The sequence below is a fragment of the Pristis pectinata genome, chromosome 28 (genome assembly GCF_009764475.1).
Source record: "Pristis pectinata isolate sPriPec2 chromosome 28, sPriPec2.1.pri, whole genome shotgun sequence".
In the NCBI taxonomy this organism is placed as follows: Eukaryota; Metazoa; Chordata; class Chondrichthyes; order Rhinopristiformes; family Pristidae; genus Pristis; species Pristis pectinata.
Window position 1 is genome coordinate 13,954,161 of NC_067432.1, and position 24,586 is coordinate 13,978,746.

The window sequence follows — 24,586 nt, forward strand, 5'->3', positions numbered from 1 at the left end:
ATACATTATAAAAGCCATTGCTTAAGCTTTGTTCCTTCTGTGATTTTTGTTATTCACCCATCCTCTATCAGAAGCTAGAATTAGTAACATTTTAATGGCTGTTAGTAAAGGTTGCTGTAATTTTCCTCATGAATTAGAAACCATTTGAAATCTTGACATATTATCTATCTGTACCTGTTAAGGAAACAGGATCTGAGAGTTACACTAATTAAATGTGTGACAATTGTACGTATGAACCAATTCCCAGTCTAGGTGTCTAAATGTGGAAAGGATTGTTGGGTCATTCACACTCAAACTGTTTCACTAATAACCTGGATAGTATTAATCTGAGTAATTGGAAATGACTGTGATTTACCAGTTGCAGTTTTTTTAATTGCGAATAGTATTGAGCTCATTGTTGTTTGGGAGAATAGGACTACTTTAAAATGGATTTTTTCAATCCTTGCTATGAATATCCAAGAATGCCTTAAGGCTTAGTTGGGAACACCAGACAGTTTACTATGTATTATACACTGTGAAATCATGGCAATTCTGTTTTGAGGTGATTGTCTTTTACAGCGAGTACAATATTTGAAAGGGCCTCTAATTGGGTTGGTGCCTGCAATAGCACTGTGGTGGTCCAGCAGATGTTCTATTTATAGACCAATAGCTAAGAAATGTTTGTGCACTAAGAAACTGGATTTGTATCAAGGGAAGGCCTTAACTTCGACCATGTGGAGTAGGCAAAAGAAATTGGACAAATCTGGGGAGTGATTAGGGGAGCAATGACCAATATTGTAGCTCCCTGATTTCTTTTTACTCAAACTCTTACCAGCCAGGATGTGAATAGTCCAACAGCCTATATTTACTTGCCTAGGAGCACCAGTGCAGCATTGGCTATAAGTACAGCCATAGAGATGTACTGTTGAGGCTCTGACCCTCCAGTCACTTGGCAGCTTGTGACAAGAAGGGCCAAAACCTTGCCTTTTGTTAACACTAAGTTTTGCAGGTGTGCTTTAAAATGAAAATGTTTATATTCTTTAATACTTAGAGGAATAATTTAAAATGAACTAAGAAATAATTAAAAACTCTTTATAGAAGCAAAAAATTAATAAATGAACTTAACTTTCTAAGTTAGGGGTCTTAATCTCCATTCAAATCAAAGGCCATTCCAATGCAAAATTTGGCTAGAATGGAAGTGGCTGATATCCTAACATAATGCTGTGGAATCCTGTGAACTCCTTTTAGTGGTATCTGTCATATAGCACTCTTGAGTCTGTGTCCAGGATTTACTTGTTTTGGAGTGGCTGAATACTGGTGGTTCACTTCATGATTATTGGCTTCAATCAGTTTGATTTAACCCAATAATATTTTGAAAATCAATTTCTAGGCAACATTTAGTTATTTTCAAATAAGTTTCTCCTTTGTGAATGCTGGGCAGCAAAAATTGCAAACATGCCTCAGTACTGAAGCAACTAAAAATAGCCAAAGATTTTTGAGACCTGTGTAATTCAATTCCATTAAAATACCTATAAATGTTTTCCATTTAGTGATAATGTACTATTGACAGCTCATTGACGTTAATATTTTTTTACTCCTGACAGCTGTATGATAATGTGCACCAGTACAGAGTCACATAGGGTTAATTGACAGATGGCTTTGAGCAGCAGGGTGGAATCAGTAGAAACATTACTGATTAGAGAAGCAGAGTGATTTACAGGCATATTAGAATGTTATTTTTACTCTTGTTAAAACAAGTGATTTTTTTTCTTTCTCTTATGTGAGACCCATTTTGTTTGTCTTGTTTATTGATGTGGCAGGAACCGAAGGATATTTTAAATGTAGTGGTAACTGGTGGAAAGCAATTAGATATAAAATTCAAATCATAATTTTTAGAAAGAAACTCGCATTTTTCTTTTTCTCCAATTTGGTATTGGTGTGAAAATTACCACATTGATATATTTCTGAAGTCTTGGGTATCTATTTATAAAGTTCTTGCTATTTTAGCTGCAGCTTACCTCTGCACTTTAGCTCCAGTTACTTAGAGGATATTATCCACAGCTTCACCTGTGGTGATTATTAGCCCATGTTGTTAAATGTACAGTTGTGGCTTAATGCGTAGTTCAAATTTTTTGATAATCCTGTAACTTCCATTAGCAAGCATTCTGAAATTGTTTAATGTGGCAGAGTATGCAATTTATTTTTGTGTACAATTACATGAAGTAAAAGCTAATCATTGGTCTTTTGATTTGTAGCAAACTCAATATTCCATAGAATGTACAATTTTACTGTAAATGCTGCTTTATTTAAAAGTACATCTGTAGAAAAATAGTGAGCATTACTTTAAATTGCTTTGCTTTCCTTCAAGTTCTCATTCTTAAAATTGCCACTCTTCCAGGCTCAACACAGAGCAGAATAACCTTTCTCTTCTGCAATGCAATCATCTTAAATCCCTTTCTACCCACACCTTTAATGACAAATGACAGCTTTAGTTTAAAAAAAGAATATATGTTTTCCCCTTTCATTTGATTCCATAATTTTCTGTCTAGTTAAGGACCTCTGCCTATTTTTTCCCAGCTATACATCATCATATTGGTAGTCTCTGGTGTGTATTCTCAGTCCTTTTCCTCCATGATGCTCCCTGATGACAGTGAAAATATGCAGTAAGCTTTTGGAAGGAAAAAAAATGTGATAGAAGTACTGTATGTACTAATTGGCTTGTATAAAATGGAATGGAAGAAAAAAACTCTTGTGGAGTATAAAGATGGATATTGTCTTATTCCTGTGCTTCAGACAAAATGGTTACATTTGGTCTAAAGAAGATCATAAAACCCAGAACGAGCACGTCTGTTTTCTTCAAATTTACCCAAGCATAACTAAGTGCATTGGTGCAAAAAAAAACAGAAATGCGAAATCCAAAACAGAAAATACTAAAATACTCAGCAGCTCCAGCAGTATCTGTGGGAAGAGAGAAAGGAGTTTATCATTCCACTCCTTTTCGAGCTCTAAATTTGGCAGCATTTGATGATAAGTGATATCCTGGCAGCTAGGTGGGTTGACTCGCAATCACTGCCATTTTCTGCATACAGGTGGTCCCCAGGATATGAATGGATTCATTTTTTCGCACATCCTTAAGTTTGTCCATAAGTCAGAAAATATCTAGGTGCACAGAATCACTCAATATGGTAACTATAGCTCCACAGTATTGAGGTGGAAGCAACTGGTTCTGATTTCCTTTCAAACTTCTGTTTCTTCAAAGAAAACTAAGATTGAAATGTTGCTTTTTTTTTCTAAAACTTCCTTGTAGCATTGAATACTCTCGTTGATGCCCCTTAAAGCCTTGGTGTATTTTCCTAACTTAGGATCTTGCTCTTCTAGCATTGCCAAACCTCTTTCAAATTTCTTCAAAGCTGCTGTTAATCCTTTTGTGATGAAACGTCTTTTCAGGTTCTGGGGTTTCAACTTCTTGCTCTTTTTCCTCTTCTAACAGCTGTTTTTTTTTCCAGTTCGATAAGCTCTTCCTCGCTTTGCTCTTCAGTGTGAGATTCGAGCAAGTCAGTGACATCATCCTCTATAATCTCAAACTGAAATTGATTACCAAGGGCTACCACTTTCTCTTTCACATCTTCTAGCATCTTGGAAAAGCCCTGGAAATCGCGAACAAAAATTAGGGAAAAGTTTCTTCCATACACCATTCATATTTGTTTGGTTTACCTGGGCTCAAATATCTGCAGTATTCTTCACTGCATCATGTTGTATGACTTCCAAGATTTTCTTAGTGCTGCCTTCTAGTGCATCAGTTACTTTAATAACTTGAGAAAATGTCTTGCTGAGGTAGTATGCTTTAAAAGATGCAACTACGCTTTGATCCATTGGCTGGAGAACAGTTGTTCTGTTCGATGGCAAGTTCATAACCTTGACATTTGGATGAAAATTATCCAAAAATGCTGGATGCCCAGAGCCAATCAAGAGCCAAATAAATCTTGAATGGCAAATTCTTGGAATCACAGTATCTCTCCACCTTGGAAACAAAATGCTTCATAAACCAGTCTTCAGAAAGGGCCAACAACACCCAAGCCATTCTGTTTGACTTCCAGATGACCAGAAGAGATGCCTTCCAAATTCCTTTAAGAGCCTGGTGGTTCTCAAACAGATAAACAAGCAAAGGCTTAAGTTTGCAATCTCCTGCAGCATTTCCACCAAGCAATAGGGTCAGTCTCTCTTTTGCCTGGAGCAGTCCTGGATACTCCTGTTGACAGCTGTGCTCAAATTTCAGACTTTGCTGGAACACCAAACCACTTTTTGAGGCCCTGGTTTTCTCATTGTTGGGAAGTGTACTGCTGATGCAGTCAAACCCACCTGGACTGGGTTCCTTGGGAAGGTCTGTACTTATGTGAAGGCCAAGCTGCTTATGGTTTATGTCCTGGAGCAGTCTTTTCCTTCCTTGCAATACAAGTATGTTCAGGCATACATTTCCAATGTAATTCAGTCTTGTCTGCATTGAACATTTGTTCAGCACAATAACCCCACCCACCCCCCTTAATTATCCAAGCCAAAGTACGAGGAAATGCCTTTACTGCAGCATGGTCAGCACATGCTGCTTCCCATTGCATTTCAGTGTTCTGCAAATTAGCCCTTTAAATTTGTTTAAACCACCCTCTATTTGCAACAAATTCTTTACTTACATTACTAAGCTTTTTCTTCAAATCTTTGAACAGGTTCTTTGCTTTTTGTATAATCATCAGGCTAATGGGTATTTGGCATTGATTTTGATCTTCAAGCCATTTCAGTTTTTCCATCTCAATTACCAAAACATTTCACTGCTTTGTAATGATGGTAGCTTGCAATGGGGCCTATCCTGTAGCGTGCTCAAGAATGTGTGCTTTGTCCTTTTATGATGCTATTTACTGTTGAACAACTAAAACTCAACACTCTGGTGTTTCTCCCTTTTCAGAACACTTAATTATATCCATTTTGACTTCCATTATGTTGGTTTTCCATTTCTTTGATGCATGTATCTTTTTTTGCTTTTGGGAGGCATGCTAATGGCAAAATACTCTAAGAGTTATATAGCAGAGTACATGTACAGTGTTGTAAAGAATCATAAACACTGCTTTCAATAAGGTGCTCCCAAGATGACTGGCGTCCATACAGGAGGCTCGAGTTGTGTTGCCATCAAATGTTCTCATTCGCTGAATGCACGAAGGAAACTGCCATTCGTAGGAACGATTGTGTGTACATATGTTGGACTTTTGAATTTGTGGGAGGGTGTCCATAAGTTGTGCATTCCTAACCTGGGTACAGCCTGTACGTGCTGTTGGCATTTGTGGGAAAAATGTTTATGCCAAGTATGTGGTAAAACAAATATTGTAAAACTACTTAAATTTGTTGTTGAGTTAGTAATTCCAAATGCCAAGAGAAACAATCCATTAAATCATAGAATTGTGCAGCATAGATGTGGGTTCTTTTGACCCATTTCGTCCATGCCGACTGTCATGCCTATCCAATGCTAATTCCATTTGCCTACATTAGGCCTCTACTCCTTTCCTATCAAAGTACGAGTCCAAAAGCCATTTAAAAGTGTTGTAGTTGAATCAGCCTTGACCACCTCCTCTGCCAGCTTGTTTCAGATATTCACCACCCTTTGTGTGGGGAGGAAATACTTACCTTTAAGATCTCTTTTTAAACTTCTCATCTTTCACCTTAAACCTGTGCTTTCTAGTTCTAGACTCCCCTGCCCTAGGGGGAGAAAACTCTGTCTATCCTATCTATTGCCCCTCATAATTTTATAAGCCTCTATAAGGTCACCCATCAGCCTCGTGTTCCAGTGAGAATAATCCTGGCCTATCCAATCTCTCCTCATTTACTACACCCCTCCATTCCAGGCGGTGTCCTAGTGAATCTCTTCTGCAATCTCTTCATTGCTACCACATCCCTCCTGTAGTATGGCAACCAGAAATGCACACAAGACGTTGTGGTCTAACCAATGTTTTGTACAGCTGCAGAATGATATTCCAACTCTTGTATTTAAAATGCCAAAGTGACTGAAAATTTGAATGAATATCCTCGTACAGTCTGACCTCCTGTGATTCCAGTATATTATCAAAGCTCTTTCCAGCAATGCTGCCTGACTTGCTGAGTGTTTCCAGCATCTTGTTTTTATCTCTAGTTTCCAGCATCTGTAACTTTTTAAAAATATTTTGTTGTCAAAACTTTTTTGACTTTTAATTATCTTCTCAAATGGCCTCGTAACCAACTTAGTTGTAGCAGAACAATTAGGATGAAAAATATATAAGGTCCTTTTTGAAAAAGCAAACTTGGCACAGTTGTTCATTTCCTGGGGATTAAAATTGCAAAGCAGTTATGGTTGGTCCATGGTTAGGAAACTGTGCGGTTCTGGTCCCTGTATTACAACAAGTATGAGGAAGAATTTGAAGGTGTGACAAAGAAGATGCTTGTAAGAGAAACTTATTAAGAAAAATTTTACAAGCTTTAAAAATTGATAAATTTATGCAAAGCACATGAAGCTGCTGATAATTGTTTCAAAACAAATGCCCATTGAAATAAGAAAAATAAACAAAATAACACTAAGTTTTATTGTTTTAAATGAAAATTTGTAACCTCATTCAAATGAATGGGATCACACGATATGAAGCTGAGGGGCCAGATAGAAGTGTACCTGGCCCCTCAGCTTGGCAGCTTACAGAATGCCCCCCTGAACTTAATTTGCTGTTTGCAGCAAGATGCCTACGTTTTGCTGTTGAAATGTGTTCACACAATTTTTTTTCTTTTCTGCTGGCAACAAATTGTTGCCCAAAACTATCCTGATCTAAAACGGCAAGGCCTGTGAAATGTCAGGGCCTTGTGTAACATTGGTGTGCCAGGACAAACGGTAGCTAGGAAACTGCTGAAAAAAGCAGATGGCCAAGCTGCATCTCCCCCGTCATTGACTATCAAAGAACTTTAAGTGTCAGGACATCCAGAATGTGCCAAAAGAAAAACTAATTAAAAACAATTTAAATTTTTACATTTAATTTAAATTTTTAAAAACTATCAGCTACTGGTCCTAGTCCTTAGCGAGGAATGGCTGCATTGAAATACACAGACTTTACCGATCCAGCGAGCTGTTGCTTTAAGAAACTGCAGAAAGTCTGTGCTATTGCCACTGATGCAATATGGAGCATAGTTGGAGAACTACCTGAGAAGCTTAACCAGCAAGTTGGGACTTCTGGTTTGTGCAATGATTGCATACATGAGGAACTGAGGAATGCTGGCAGTTGCGTGTGGAACTGCCAACATTCCCAAGCAAGTTTGAGCCAATTCCATTGGCTGTTTCCAGGGAGCAGGCGCTCCTGGAAACGTGCTCCTAATCATCTTGCTCCTAGCAATTCCAGGCTTGCTACAATCTTTTGGGTTCCAGCCTCATTTCCTGTCACCCTCTACAGCATAGAAGATTGCTGCAGACTGGAAGTAAGCACTTCAACCAGATGGATATTATTATTCAACTTTAAATGATAAACCAGTTTGTGTATTGCTTCTGCTATTATAAAAATATATATGTAGTTAATCAGAAAGTTGTAGCATTTTAGGTATATACAGATGCAGTAGAAAACAAATTGAAATGAAGTAAAAGCAAGAGCCATAATCCAGAAATACAATGATAACAATGGTTATTGGAGAGCAGTGGAAGCCAGGAATAGTTTAGAGGAAGAAAAATAAAATAAAACGTAAGGGAAAAGAAACAGAATTTAAGTTTGAGAGAAATGTAGCAAACATTATTGGGAATTCAATAGTGTCTGTGTGCATGTAAAAGCAAACTTTGAATATATTAGTCACATTTAAAACAAGTGTTTACTTTTTTTCACATTTTATAGTTAATTGCGATTTGCTGTTATGGAATGGAAGACCTTGAGATTTTACGTTGGCTTTATGGCAATTTTACTTTTTTAACATTTTCATTTAGTTCCTCCCTTGATTTTGTGAAACAACTTCTTGCTGGAAAGTGTTTCAGATTAATTGTTTTTTGTGATTTCTGCTTTGACAGGCGTATGCTTCAGGATGTGACATAGTCATTTTAGGAAGTGACTTTGAATGTGTTCAGATCATCCCTGGTGCTAAACATGGAAATATCCAAGTTGGCTGTGTGGAATGTTCCCTTCAGCAAGGCCGGGTAAAATATTTTTATTTGGTTAATCCCAGTAATGTATTGATTAGTTTTATGTCATGTTTTTGAGTTTTATTGTTCTGCTTTACCTTGTGTCTAAGTTCTACATTGGATTTAGCACATCTAGGGTAGTTTTTAACAGTAGTTATTTACTGTTTTTGTTCAAATTTGCTTATTTTCTGATTCATGTATTATCTGAGAAATATGAAATAGTTAATACTGGAATCTAGGGGGAGATGTCTTCCAGGTTCAGAAAGCTTATCTTGTATTGCATGTCCAAGTCCTGGAGGTTATTATTGAAGTTTAGCTAAATAGAATTGCAGTTTTTGTGAAATGATGACAGTTCAAACTGAGGGTAGCCTACCCGTTAGGGCTAAACCAATCAGTAAGAAACTTGATCTTCTGGGTTATCTAGACTGAGAAGAATCCCAGCCTTGAGTAAACTAAGTTGGCTAATTGATCATGCACAATTCCATGGAACTCTGCACATCTGTGTGATTTGAATATTAAATTACCAATTCTTCCATGGTGGGTTGACTTGGGTTGGAGCATCCATCTGAGTTCTGTCATCTTGGAGCCACCTTTTAATCTAGGCTACATGTTGGCTCCCAGGAGAGGAGTCTTATTAGTCCTAAGCTACAGTATTAAAGAATATGCTGTTGTCCACTGTACTGAAATTAGGTTGGACAAACTTGGGTTGTTTTCCCTGGAGTGTCGGAGGCTGAGGGGAGACCTGATAGAGGTCTTTAAAATTATGAGGGGCATAGAGAGGGTAGACAGGGTAGAAATGTCAAACACCAGAGGACATGCTTTTGAGGTTGGGGGGCAAATTTTGTTTTACACAGAAAGTGGTAGGTGCCTGGAATAGGTCGCCTGGGGTAGTAGTGGAAGCAGGCAGTTTGGAGGAGTTTAAGAAGCTTTTGGATAGACGCATGAATATGAAGGGAATGGAAGGATATGGGTGATGCACAGGAGGAGTGCATTTAGTATAAATTGGCATCAAGACTTGCACAGCATCATGGGCCGAATGGCCTGTCCAGTGCTGTATTGTTCCATGTATTTCCCCCTCTCCATATTTCTTTGTACCCTCTGCAACTTATTTTTTCCCCACACATGCCCATTCATTCTCCCTTGATTTCGTTTTTTGCCATTAATCTACATTTAAGGAGTAATTTACAGTGGCCAATTAAGCTGCATGCATGTCTTTGGGACGTGGGAGGAAACTGGAATACCTGGAGGAAACACTTTGTCAAAGCCTGCTGGGGATACTTGCTAGTTGGTGAGTTGATGTATGCACTTAAACCTACAGCAGATGTGAAGTGCTTCTATGAACAAGGTGGTGAGGAGCACAAGTAGTCATAAAATGTAGAGCACCATGCCAAATTCCTGCTGCTTGGAGCATGGAATGGTACTCTATTATCTTGAAAGCTGGTGCCGTGACTTGGACATGCTGAGGAGGAGTTTCAGTGGAAGCTTATTATCTTATTGAACTCTAGTGAAGGTATATCCAACCCCCATCGATGTGAGTATGTTGTTTCATGCTTATTCTTCAGATAATTCCTTCACCAGCTGTTGTCTCCTGACCAGTTGTATAACAGCCTTCAATGTGACTGAAGAACCTACAGAAGATCCTGTGTTTGATTCTTTTTATATCTTAATGATATAGTTATCCAGTAAAGTGAATCAGCTCAGTAATTTAAAATCAATATAAATGTGTAAATATATTACAAATTAAGCTACAGGGCTAATGCATATCCTGTTGTCCACTGTATTGAAATTAAATTATTTCCAGGACTTTGTGACGTTCTGAACTATTCAGGTCTGTATGATGAATAAATGATTTTAATTGTCGTTCCTAGATTGCTGCTTCATATGGGAACACTGTTTTGCATTTTTGAGCCAATACCATTAAGGCATTACAAAAGAAAACTTGTGAGTATTATCATTCATTCTACCTATTCTTTGAAAATATTGTAATATAATCTAGTTCTAATTTTCTTATGATTATGTTATCATATCTTCCGTCATCTTAAACTGAACAGGTCCTCCCAAGGTTGTGATAGGGTTCCGTTCCTGAGAACTGATTGTAACCCAAACAGTTCACAAGTCGGAAATGTGGCTGCCCGGCAATATATTTAAATGAAAACATTGGCCAACCAAGGGCAATGTGTGGTTAAACTGGGGTATTTAACTCAACCGTTCAGATTTCTCTGCAAGATACATTGATATAGCTGCAAACAGTAGAAGATGCCTGCAGCCTCGGAGTAGCCGACAAATCCAACCCACCAGTCTCCCAAATAATCCCAAAATTTTGTAGCCATGGGAGGATCTTCACTTGCAAATCATCTGTAATATTTTAAATAAGTGCAGAAAATACAATTTATGTCAAGAAGTAAAAAGAAGTTGATATCTTGAACTAGTTTGCTATCTTATTTGTTTTTCAGTTAGACCAGGTGTTTTCACAAAACTTTTTCTGCATATATAGATATCAATGCAAGTTGCCACTGGAAGGTTTTTGCATCATTTAAATTCTACTGTTAGCTAGAGAAGAATAACTCAAATAGAAGATTAAGACTTTGCTGCTGGTGATGGCTGGTGTAGAATGGGGAAATTCATACTTTCATCATTTGACAAAGACATGCCAAGGCTACACACACAGCTCTTCTTTGTCAAAACTCTCAGAAGTGGATGTTTCCTGGAAACCTTGGGGGAAATGCCTCATTGAGTTCTGTTCATAGAACATAGAACAGTGCAGCACAGGAACAGGCTCTTCAGCCCATTATGTCTGTGCTGATCATAAATGCCAATTTAAACTAATCCCATCTGCTTGTCTGTAGTCTATCTCCCTCCATCCCCTGCCTGTTCATGTGCTTGCATAAATGCTCCTTAAATTTTCCTATTGTATCTGCTTCCACCACCTCCCTGGCAGTGCATTCCCAGGCACCTACCACTTTTTTAAAGATACATTTTGCCTCTGAAATCTTTTAAACTTCCCCTCTCTCATTTTAAACCTATGCCCTTTTAGTATTTGACATCCCTATTCTTGGGGGATGGGGTAGACTTTGACTACCTACCCTATCTAGATCTCTCATAATTTTTTTATATACTTCTATCAGGTCACCCCTCAGGCTCTGACACTCCAGAGAAAAACTGTTTTGCCCAACCTCTCCTTGTAGCTAATACTCTCTAACTCAGGTGACATCCTGATGAACCCCTTCTTTACCCTGTCCAAATTTTCCCCTTCCTTCCTTTAATGCAGCAACCAGAACTTCACCAGTACTCCAAATGTGACCTAACCAAACAGCTGCAACATGACTTCCCGACTATTATACTCAACATCCTGACTGATGAAGGTAAGTATGCCATCTGCCGCCTTTATCACCTATCTACTTGTGTTGCCACTTTCAGTGGGTTATGGACTTGCATTCCAAGATCCCTCTGTAAATCGATGCTCTTAAGGGTCCTGTTGTTTACTGTACACTTTCCTCTTACATTTGACCTCCTAAAGTGCAAACTTCACACTTGTCCAGATTAATCTGTCGTTTTTCTGTCCCCATTTCCAACTGGTCTCTATCCCGTTGTATCCTTTAACAACCTTCCTTAATATCTACAACTCCGCCAATTTTTAATGTTGTCTGCAAACTACTAATTAGCCGTGCTCTGTTTTCATCCAAATCATATGCATCACAAACAACAAGTGGTCCTAGCACTGATCCTACAGAATACCAGTGCTCAAAGACCCTCTGTCTTCTATAATCAAGCCAATTTTGAATCCAGTCTACCAAATCTCTGTGGATCCTATGTGCCTTAATGTTCTGGCCTGCCATTAGCGACCTTGTCAAATGCTTTACGAATGTCTATTCAGTCTGAATTAAAATCCACAGCTCTGATGTTCGATAAATTTTTGTAGATGAGCGTGAATAAGCTTGATATTTCTCAGTGAAATATTTACCCTTGCTTCAAAGCATGCAACTTCTGCTCAACATTAATCTTGTAGTGGATATCTAGAAATATGATGTTTGTAGAGGGAAGTGGTGGATCAGCCATGATCTTTTTCAATGACCAAAATAGTTGTCTCCTGCTTCAGTTTTATTTCCTTACAAGTTGGTACAGTATTAGAGAAATAAATAAAAGATTTTCATACTTTTTCTCATGTACCTATAATGACTGAACTTGAAATGCATAGTGCAGACTTACATTATGAAAAGTCAATCACCATTGCAGACCTAATAGAAATGAACTCCAAATTGCACTTAAAACTATCTCTCCATTTTAATCTCCCTCAAGTATAGGGAATGATTTCTTCCGTTGTACTGCCCAACACCACATCCTCCACTTTGAGTTTCTGCCGCTTTCTTTAACTGTGTTGCTTGTAAGTAAAGATAAGGTAGCCATGTTGATAATTTGATGTGTCAATTGTACTGTGTTCTAGGACTGTATATTCCTTTAACAATAATGCCACTGTCAATGTCAGTATAGGTGTGGAATTACATTGGAATACTTGACAGTTTGCTGACTGACACTTGTAGTCAGTATTTATAGTGCAGTCAATTGGAATGTCCTAAAATCATTCTGAGTTAAATTTTCATGAAACCAACCCAGTTAAAATGTATTCAAATTGCAGCATGCACTTGATTTACCAAAAGGGTGGACTGATCAAAAATTCCTGCTGAAGTTAATATGTTGTTTTGTAGAATCCCAGCCCTCCTTCCAACTTCATGAAAGTGCAAACTAAAAAAAGTTTTTTGACAACCCAAAAATAATTTTAATCCCAGATTTGTAATGTATTATTGAACTGAATTTTTCCCTCAGCAGTGAAGGAAAGGTACCAGTAGATCTCCTTAAAGATAGCTGAGCTGATGTTTGAGGCCTTCTGAGAGTGAATATTCTCTAATCTGACACTTTTTAGTGTAATACTCTATATAGGGTTCACTGTTGTCTGCACATGGACAAAAAAAGACAGTACTTTTAGGCTATAGCCACCAGGTGGTGATACAGCCCTACTGTATATTGTACCACTGCCACCTTTTGACATGTCTCTACTTTGTACTGTTGAAACCTGTGGAGAAAGATGCCCAAGTTGTTTGTCATGCTATGCTTATGTTCTTCAAATATACTAAATTTATACTGTGAAAAGTATACTACAGAAAGATGTCGAAGTCCTAAACCTGTGTTCAGTGTCCGTATCTTAATAAAGATTATATGCAGTTTGCCCATTTCCAATACAGTCAATGACTGAGACTGACCCAAAAGGTTTGTGACATCACATTGTAAACAGAGTCTGCTGTAGAACTTGTGTGTGACATCAGTGTCTAGTAAATTGGCACCTGCTCTATCCTTGCCCTATGCCCTGGTTGCAGCCACAAGCAGATCCTTGCACAATAGTAACTGCTAAATTGCACACAGTGCCAATATCCAAGCTGGTGGCTGTGAGTGTGAATTCTAGTGACAAAACATCTTCATCAATACTGAGTTCCTGCTCTGCCACTACTTATTATGCCACTACTATCACCAATAGCCTGCCCTGGTCCAACCACATAGAGGACATGACCAAGAGAGTGCACTAGTGCCTCTTCTTCCTCAGGAGGCTAAAGAAATTTGGCACGTGCCCTTTGACTCTCTCAAATTTTTATCGATGCACCATAGAAAGCATCCTGTCAGGATGCATCACAGCTTGGTATGGTAACTGCTGTGCCTGAGACCTCACAACCTACTCGATATGGCCGTGCACCTTGTTGTCTGCCTGCACTGCATTTTCTCTGTAACTGAAACACTATATCCTGCATTCTGTTGTTGTTTTCCTGTGTACTACCTTAATACACCATTGTAATGAAATGATCTGTTATGGATAGCATACAAAATAAAGATTGGTACATGTGACAATAATAAACCAGTTTACCAATTTTTACTATTAAGCCAGGTTGCAGATCTTGGGTATCTGAAATTAAAAAGGGTCATTGAAAAGTTCATTGACTGTCCTAAGCAACCTACAGTATATGAGATCACCAAACTTGCACTACTTCAACAGGCCCTTGGGATTAAACTGGCATTGGCCCCTGCAGCTACATTGGCATGCAAAAGTTTGGGCACCCCTGGTCAAAATTTCTGTTACTGTGAATAGCTAAGTGAGTAAAAGATGACCTGATTTCCAAAAGGCATAAAGTTAAAGATGACACGTTTCTTTAATATTTTAAGCAAGGTTATTTTTTTATTTCCATCTTTTACAGTTTCAAATAACAAAGGAGAAGAGCCCGAAGCAAAAGTTTGGGCACCCTGCATGGTCAGTACTTAGTAATACCCCCTTTGGCAATATCACAGCTTGTAAACTCTTTCTGTAGCCAGCTAAGAGTATTTCAATTCTTGTTTGGGGGATTTTCACCCATTCTTCCTTGCAAAAGGCTTCTAGTTCTGTGAGATTCTTGGGCTGTCTTGCATACACTGCTCTTTTGAGGTATATCCACAGATTTTCGATGTTGTTTAGGTTGGGGGACTGTGAGGGCCATGGCAAAACCTTCAGCTTGTGCCTCTTGAGGTAGTCCATTGTGGATTTTGAGGTGTGTTTAGCATCGTTATTCTGTTGTAGAAGCCATCCTCTTTTCATCTTCAGCGTTTTTACAGACGGTGTGATGTTTGCTTCCAGAATTTGCTGGTATTTAGTTGAATTCATTCTCCCCTCTACCAGTGAAATGTTCCCCGTGCCGCTGGCTGCAACACAAGCTCAAAGCATGATTGATCCACCCCTGTGCTTAACAGTTGGAGAGGTGTTCTTTTCATGAAATTCTGCACCCTTTTTTCTCCAAACATATATTTGCTCATTGTGGCCAAAAAGTTCTATTTTAACTTCATCAGTCCACAGGACTTGGTTCCAAAATGCATCAGGCTTGTTTAGATGTTCCTTTGCAAACTTCTGACGCTGAATTTTGTGGTGAGGATGCAGGAAAGTTTGGAGAAAAAAGGGTGCAGAATTTCATGAAAAGAACACCTCTCCAACTGTTAAACATGGGGGTGGTTCGATTATGCTTTGGGCTTGTGTTGCAGCCAGTGGCTTGGGAACATTTCACTGGTAGAGGGAAGAATGAATTCAATTAAATACCAGCAAATTCTGGAAGCAAACATCACACCGTCTGTTTAAAAAAAAAACTGAAGATGAAAAGAGGATGGCTTCTACAACAGGATAACTATCCTAAACACACCTCAAAATCTACAATGACTACCTCAAGAGGCACAAGCTGAAGGTTTTGCCATGGCCCTCACAGTCCCCCAACCTAAACAACATCAAAAGTCTGTGGATATACCTCAAAAGAGCAGTGCATGCAAGACGGCAGAAGAATCTCACAGAACTAGATGCCTTTTGCAAGGAAGAATGGGCAAAAATCCCCCAAACAAGAATTGAAAGACTCTTAGCTGGCTACAGAAAGTGTTTACAAGCTGTGATACTTGCCAAGGGGGTGTTACTAAGTACTGACCATGCTGGGTGCCCAAACTTTTGCTTCAGGCTCTTCTCCTTTTTTGTTACTTTGAAACTGTAAAAGATGGAAATAAAGTAATCTTGCTTAATATTAAAGAAATGTGTCATCTTTAACTTTATGCCTTTTGGAAATCAGGTTGTCTTTTACTTGCTTAGATATTCACAATAACAGAAACTTTGACCGGGGTGCCCAAAACTTTGTATACCACTTTAAACATAATGAAACAGTTATGTTAATATATAAAGTGTTTATTATTTCCTCTGGGTATAGAGGACATTCCTTCTCCTCTGCACCAACTCTACCAATATCCAACAAAGTTCCTTGTGCTATGTCCAAAAATCTGGGCACCTGATTGCTCCCTCAATTTTCTTTTTATAGATCAGTGTTCAATTACTGAATGATTCTATCTCCTGCTTGGGCCATAGGTGCCTCCACCTTGAGAATAAAGAATGGGCTCAAATATAGCTAATAACATCCAGCTTTAAATGCTGGAGCGGTCAGTTACTCCCAGCAAGCAGGAGAAATTATAATGATCAGCAGCACAAAATTGTTCAGTGCAGGTTAATCTCACCATCACTATCGGTGTACTTTTCAGTCCTTGCTGCTTAACCTACTTGAGAAAGTTGGTTATTTAAAAAAAAATTAATAGATTTCCCTCTGGATATTTGTCAACTTTTTGTGGGACATTGGCAAAACAATCCATAAAGTTGTTTACAGATCTCTCATTAGTACCTTTTTCATTCATGTTGTAATTAGAGTGTGTGATTCTGTAGAACCATATTTGCACTTCTGCCTAGAGCATAGCCACCCAAATCAAGCCCAGTGGAACCTGATTATGTGAATCACAGTTGGGTGCATTTTTCTGATCATGTGGAGCCGTGCAGTACTGGCCTCGCTGGGTTCTATATCTAGATTGGGATAATTTGCTTAGCATTGCCACTTGTCCTGTGTTCTTGATCAATATTTCACATTTTATTTTTAAACCAATCTATAGCGTTGTTTTATATTGTTGTATTAACAGCAATTTAATTAACGATCATTGGAAAATTTAAGTATTCAGCTCGGGGTGGGTTCTTGCTTGCTGCAGTCAGATGTTATTTTAATTCTAGACCTGAGCTAACCTCTACTACTGCCAAGTTAACAGCCTTTTAAAATGCCTGTAATTGGTTTGTGCAATATGGGATCAATGCATTGGCCTGTATTTTGCAGGAAAATGTCACCAGTTTGTGATTCCCACATCTGTATCTGTGAATACAGATGTCCCCATTTGCTTATATTCTTTGACAGCCTTTCCCTGACTTGACTCTGAAGTTGAACAAACCCCTGGAGTCCAGCAGCTGAGCATAAAGTTACCACAATTCCCCTAGAACTGCAAATCCATCCATTTAAAAGAGGAATGGTTGCGAGGGTAATTGGTAATCATTAAGTCATTTGCATTAAGGGCAGCACAGTGGCACATCTAGGAGATCTATTGCCTCATTGCTCTGGAGACCTGGGTTCAGTCCTAACCTCTGCTATCTCTGTGGAACTTGCATGTTCTCCCTGTGCATGCAGTTTACTTTGAGTGCTCTGGTTGCTTCCCACATCCAAGGCATGTGGTTTGGTAGGTTAATTCATCACTAAATGGCCCCTCGTGTGTAGGTGAGTGGTAGAAGATGGGGGGTAGTTGATGGGATTGTGAGAGAATAAAATGGGATTAGCGTAAATGGGTATGTGATGTTCAGCATGGACTTGGTGGGCAGATGGTCTGTTTCTGTGCTCTGTCACTCTGACTTTAGTAAAATATATTAAATATTTCTAGTAGCATGTTTTAATTTTTAATATTTAATGAAACATTTTTGATTTCTGTATGTCAAAGACATTTAAAAATGTTCAGTTTTTCATTGCAATGCTCCTGGTTTAAATGGCTGCCATAGTTAATATTTTTTCAAATACTTTATGCTTGCACCCCTTCTGAGTTGGCATTTATGTATGCACGGTCTGGCTGTTGTATTGAGTCCACCGACGCTAGGAGGTTCACACCAGTGGATCTGCATAAATTACTTGCCACGCAAGTCAGGGTGTCCATGGATGGCGTTAGTTGGCAGGAAATTCTGGGGCATTTAAAATAAATGCAACTTTCAGCTGTGGAGTATCATTTGATGTTAATTCATTTCAGGGGTCATATCTGTGAAAATCTAATTCCTACAATTTTTCCACATGTGTATTAATGTAGACATATTATAAATGTCATTCTTTGTTCTAAAATATTATATTTTGTTTTAAAACACTATCTAAAACTGCAGGTCCTAAACTATCAATGGCAGAAAAGGGGGCAGTTTTTCCTTCAGTCCATGGCATACAACTTGGCTTGGGATCCACAAGGTAACCCTTGCTGTATGGTAAACTTGAGTGTTCATGATGACATGCTGTAATCTTTATTCTTGGTTTGAAAGAAGTCTTATCTATTTTTAACTCAACATGAAGATATTTTAAAAAAAATTTTCACATTGAGTTTATTTTTAATGATTTATTAAAATATGTTCTTAAACTGTGGTTTAAAAACTTTTTGTAGTTTTGGAAACAAATTATTTTTCATATAATGTAAAACCAGAAATATGACCTTTTTGTACTTTGTGTGCAAAAATAGAGTAAATTATATGCAAATGCAATTGCACACGATGGAGCCAGGGCATAATGGAGGTGCAAGTTTTGTTTTTTTTTTGTAATGGAGAGTAGTATTTGGTTTGTAGATCTTAGTCTCAAATTCAAGGTACAGTAAAACTTGGATAATCCAACAACCTCAGAACTTTGGTGCGAGACTAGCAGATTTTCTGGACTATTGGATGTTATTCCTTATTAATACCTGAACACATTTTTAACATGCTACACAATAGTTAATACATTTTTCAGTGAATTCAAAGAGCGTGGGAAGCTGAGCCCTGGTGGGGAAAAAGGGAGTGGGAAATGGAACCTGGTGAATTTTGGTTTGTATGTTTCAACTTGACAAAACAAGCTGAAACACGTGCTCTTTGGATCTTGGCTCAGGCAGCAAATTTACCCACATTCCCAATTCCAGCTCTCTGTACCACCATTCCGCACTCTGGAATTCTGGCTCTGGCTGCATATCCGACTTGCAATCTGGATCCTTGGCTCACACTATAGATCAGTGAGTGAACCAGATGGTGAACAATTGGATACCAGATGATTGGCGTTTTACTGTACTTAGAATTAATATCTGCAGGCTTTTTGTTTTCCAAAACAGTGTACACACCTACACCCAGAAGGCTTGCATATATTGGCACAGGTTTGTCTTAAATGTAAAAGATTCTTCGAAGGCAATGCTGGTCTTTAAGAAGATAAACTGGATAATTTATCATTACATAGCACCAGTTAGAAATATCCTCTTGTCATGGTTTCACATTCTTTGAAACCAAGGTTTAAAGAATTCTGGGCCACAAAGCTTTTGACTCACCCGGTTCTACCAAGCAGGTGTGCAATAATGCAGGTGTCAGATTGAGTTTGCCCACAGGGTTATCATGAATCCAAGACTCCATTCCAGACCTAAACTCCAAAGAAATCCTGTTTATTTCTACTCAAGAATATTGTAACCAATCCAGTTATCATTTTAAATTATGTTAAATTAAGTTTTATTCCTTTGTGTAGGTAATCAATTATTGACAGCTACAGATCATCTGCAGTTATGGTCACCTCCCACTGATGACATTCTAGAGGAAGAAAGTGCTGAGGATTGCAAATTACAACCAGATTTAAATGACTGGAAATGTAACTGGCAGTGCAAGTAAGTGTGAAATGAACATGCAAAATTTTTTGCCGGATTCTCTCTTTTGTTGCCCTCCAGCACAGTTATTAAATCTGAGTCATTTGTATGAAAGGTAACACTTCTGGCAGCCACCTTTTAGTCATCTTCTTTTTCACTGTACTTCTGATACCCGTTTTGTGTGAAGACTCTCTCTTCTCGGTGCTTGACTAAAGACTTTACGAAGTTTATGCTAAGAACTTGGAGAATACTAGGCCAAGAGTATTATTAGTTTCAAGAACCAATTGTTTGTTACTGTCACCATCCGGGATTTTGGCACCCCCTTAAATTGAGGCTTTTGTATGCAATGTAAGTAAGAGAGTGGAAACTGGCTTAAAATTGAGCCCTAGTTTTGGTAACATTATCATAGTCTGCTTCCACAAACTGCCTGCCCATTTTGAAGAGATCAGCCTCGGTAGTGGCTTAAGGGGAAGTAAATCTAACTGGGAGAGTGAAACAAAAACAGAAAATGATGGGAACTCTCAGCAGGTCAGGCAGCATTTAGAGATTGAGTTAATGTGGCTGGTCAAAGACCTTTCAGGACTGTCAGCATCTGCAGTTTTTTTTCTATTATTAACTGGCAGTGTGGGTGGATAGAGGGTGTATTTTTTGTGTAAAATACGATTTAAATATCTCCTAGAATAGAACTGTAACATATTTATTCAGAATAGAAAATCTAGTCAGATTATAGTACTTAACATATTAGTTGACTTTTATTTCCCCCTGCACTTTCATTTTCATTTAAAGAATGCAAGGCTTGCACTTATGAAATACCATTTTCAGAACCTTTTGGATGTCTTGAAGCTCTACAGCCAGAAAAGTAGTTTTGAAATGTAATCACTTTTGTAATGTAGAAACTGCAGCAGGGAATTTAGACACAGCAAAGACCCGTAGGTAGCAACATGATAATTATCACATCTGTTTTAGCAGTGTTTGTGTGATTAAATATTGGCCAGGGCATTGGGTTAACAATTGTATGCTTCAAAATAGTGGCAAGAAGTCTTTTGTACACCACCTTCCTGACATCAATTACTTGAAGCCTATTACAATGATGCATAATAGTTGTAGTTTGATTTATTCTAATCAGGTAATAAATTTTGTAATAATGTTCATGTAAGTAGTTTTGGTTGGTAAGATTACAACAATCAAGTATTGTATTTCAAAGTTTAATTAACATTTTAGTTGTTTAATATTGCTACTGTTAATGTCACACATTTAATTTAATTAAGTTGGCTGTGTCATCCCTTGGCATCCCTTTCTATGAAGAGAAGAAAAAAGCACAATTACTAGAAAATGTGGGTAGCGAATATTTGGATTGTCATATTATGGGAAATTAGTATAATTTACTAACTATCTGTAACTGTGGGATTTACTTATTGCAGACCTATATTTTCTTAAAGGAGATTAATTTGCAAATGTGCCTCTTAAAGTCAGACCAGTGACAAGTAACAGTAAAAAGACATTAAGTTTCATTCAACATTTTTAATATTGAGAAGCTTTATTGCTAAAGCCTTATCTTCGCATAAAATGATGCAAGAAAATAGAGAAATCTTATATCGGTATAGTAATGAATAAACTAAGGAATTTACATTTATATTACACTTTATTGCTCTTGGGAGATTCCAGGATGATTTGCATCTAATGAAATATTTTTGAAGTGTTTTCAGTGTTGTAATGATGGAAACAAAAGTAGACAAATTGCCGATAGCAGTGCACCAATAATAGATGTGAGATAGTAATCAAGTATTAGCCTGGACATTTTGCTTTTGAATAGTGCGATTTGCTTTTCTTTTCACATCTACTTTAGGTGACAAAAAGGACCTTGGTAAAAATACTTACATAATAGGTGTTAACTCCAACAGCACCACTGCCTCAGTGCTAATATGTTAATCTAAATTATGTGCTTAATGCTTCAGAGTGGCACATGAATCCATAACCTACTGACTCAGAGCTGAGCTTACCACCATTATGTTGAGGTTGACACTTTTTAACATTGTTTTATTGAATTAATAAGTTTTCAAAAGGAGTAACCTCTACTACTCTAACTGATGTAACTGACTGTTTTGGACCAGGTGCAAAATTGCATAACAGATTTAAAAAAACAAAATACTGGAGTAAATTAAAATGGTGATCTGTCTGAAAGAGGAACACTAAAATATTTCATTCTGTTACTTAGGACTGCTATTCCAATATATCTCATGAAGTGGTCCCCTGATGGAGAATACTTTGCAACAGCAGGAAAGGTGAGGTTTTGACAAACAGTGATTAATTGAGCAGTACCACTGGTTTTGTGTTTTAGCACCAACTGCATAAATGTGGAAGCAAAATTAATTAAACTGCAAAAGTAAGCTGTACTTGTGGAAGGATTTATTACTTTTTTTTTGCAAGTGTTTATAACATGTATGAATACACTTTGTTTTTCCATGCAGGATGACTCCCTTCTGAAAGTATGGTATCTGACTGCAGGATGGAAATCTGCAGTTATAAGTGGAGAAATTCCTGGGGATAAAAGTGCTTCTACAGCTATAGACTTTTCCTTTGTATATCTGGCGCATCCTCGTGCAGTAACAGGATTTTCATGGCGGAAGACCAGTAAATATATGCCAAGGTTAGATTCATAAGTGTAAATGCAGTTTGATATTGGCCTCTTAAGTTGATCAGTCCAAAATCTAAAGTACAATTAGCCTTTTAATTGAATGACTGCTATTAAGTGTTGCTCTGAAAGAGAACAGGAAGGCAGTGGAACTTGAAATGCCCCAGTGATGGCAGAGGTTATTTTATGAATTCTGCTTAAGATGCGTATATTAAGCTATCTTGCATAGAAGGGCAGTGGAATTGTCCTCAACCTCCTGAGTTTATTCTGGAGGAGCTCAGTGATGGGTTTGACTCTTAATTAGTAGAGGCTTTTTATGGCTACTAGGTCTGGCATTAGGCATGTAAATGGTGTGCCTCAACTGATGTAACTGACTGAGCATAACTAAGGCCTCAGTGCTGGATATGTTGGCCTAGAAGAGAGCACTGATGTTTGCTTTTCCATGCAGTGAATTTGGAGGATTTGCGGAGAGGGTATGGATGCCTGCTGTAGATAGTTCTGGTCTCAGAAACGTGTAGGAAGGAAAGGATCACTGCTGTCTAGAAGACTATGACTTCAGTGCCAGGTCTTCATCTTCAAATACCTTTACCTCAATGATGTTTGCCTTCACTGAAAGGTGGCTCCTGAGATATGGGAAATGGCCAGCATTTTTTGCAGTGTCTGTATTTTATTTGAACCTTTAATGTTAGGCAATGTGACACTGAGGCGAGTGGAAGGGGGGGTGGGGTGGTGGAGAATGGTGGTGAAAATGTTGGTAGAGGATCTTTGTCTTGCATATGCTGTATGCAAAATCCATCCTATTATGCTTCAGTGAACAAGTTGACAATGGTTTGGAGCCCGACCTCCAAGTTTGCGTAATGTAAAACCAACACTGGGCTCTGGAAATGGTTACTCAGTTCTGAACTCTGACATGGCAAGAGATTACCAGGTGGGCAGAGGAATAGATTTAAGGATGTATAGATATTCTGCTGGAGGAATTGCAACATCCCCACTGACTCCTGGGAATCTCTGGCCCAAGTCTGCTCAAAGTGGAAAACAAGCATTTGGGAAGTTATTCACAACCTTAGCATGCATCAGTAGTATAAAGAAGCCCTGTGTAAGCAGCAGAAGAAGCACACCATATCAAAAACTATCCACCTGCCTGCCCGGTCAGGCAACACCTGTCCCATTGGTGGAACAATCTGCAGTTTCCTCTACAACTTCATTAGCTTCCTCAGAACCCAGATATCCAGTGTGGAAGCAAGTTGTCCTTTATCTCAAGGGGCTAACGGAGGAGAAGGAGAAGAAGAATAAAGTGTGAAGAGAATTGTGCTTGGTCATGACTGCCCATTTGGCTTTTTTTGTGAAGACTTGCATAGAATCAACAGAAATTTGGCTGAGTTATTATTGGGTGGCTGTCATATGTGGAATTGTACCTCAAGATTAAGTGCTATGGGTGGTGGAAGAGGAACAAACTGATGTAAAGATATCAAAAAAATTCAATCACAAAGGCTTTTTCTCCAATGTTATCCAATTTAGTTTCCCTTTTGGTAGGGAGATAAAATTACCATTTGTATTTTGGAGCAACACACAAAGGAGCTGGAGGAACTCGGCGGGTCGGGCAACATCTATGGAGAAGAAATGGGACAGTTGGTGTTTTGGGCTGAGCCCCCTCATTTGGACTGGAAAGAGGGGAGATAACCAGTATAAAAAGGTGGGGGGGGGGGAAGGGGGAAGCTTGCGGGTGATGGGTGGGTCCAGGTGAAGAGATGGTAGGCAGGTGATGGGTGGGTCCAGGTGAAGAGATGGTAGGCAGGTGAGGGAGGGAGGAGACTGCATCATTCCAGAAATTTGACCAGTTGTTTCCTAGCACGAATCATCTTTGCATGTTTGACAAGATTTCTGCATCAGTTGTGGATTGGAAAACACCATCCCCTCTGTGGTGTTGCTTTTGGAGGATTGGGGGGGGGGGGGGGGGGCGGTGGAGGTGGAAATTAGATCACATTGTACCAGAAGTGACCTTTGGGCACTATGATAACAACTGGGTCTTCACTGCACAATGGTAATTTCAGAACTATGTGAATTAAGCTTTGTTTTTTTTTATTCTTCCTTCACTGTCCATACAACCCCATCCATGATGTCACTTCTGACCTCCCCACCCTCCTCCCCCTTTCCCCCACACTGATTTCAACAGCAGGCTTTGACTGTTCAAGAATTCACCACTAACACAACAGACCCTGAGTGGGGGCCTCTTCCATCAAGCCTGGCCTTGACCCCAAGTGACATTTTCGAACATGAAAATGTAATCATGCTCATTAAATGGCTTGTGAGACTTAAAAGTAAACAGCAGATGACCAACAAGTTTGCCAGCTAATGCAGTCATCTGTGAGGACCAAGATTTCTCTGTGGTTATATTTTGTATTACAAAGAATGAAAGCTCAAGTGATTCCCACTGGAGACAGATTACAGTGGGAAATTGTACCTCTTATTTGAGTCTTTCTTGGGAACTACTTAGAATTCCTGTGTATTGTATAATATTTTCACACTTTGGTTTAGTGCATTTGGAGAGGACATTGGATATTGAAGTGCTGAAATATAATCTA

General features: G+C 38.6%; 1 protein-coding gene across 1 annotated transcript in view; it reads left to right on the forward strand.

The window, feature by feature from the left end:
* The window catches only part of dmxl2 (Dmx-like 2), a 127,964-nt gene that overhangs the window by 15,526 nt on the left and 87,852 nt on the right, over nucleotides 1-24,586 (forward strand). The window contains 7 exon segments of the mRNA XM_052040312.1: nucleotides 8,024-8,149; nucleotides 10,003-10,029; nucleotides 10,031-10,075; nucleotides 17,898-17,976; nucleotides 19,258-19,393; nucleotides 21,588-21,654; nucleotides 21,841-22,019. Coding sequence (XP_051896272.1) covers nucleotides 8,024-8,149; nucleotides 10,003-10,029; nucleotides 10,031-10,075; nucleotides 17,898-17,976; nucleotides 19,258-19,393; nucleotides 21,588-21,654; nucleotides 21,841-22,019 — 659 coding nt within the window.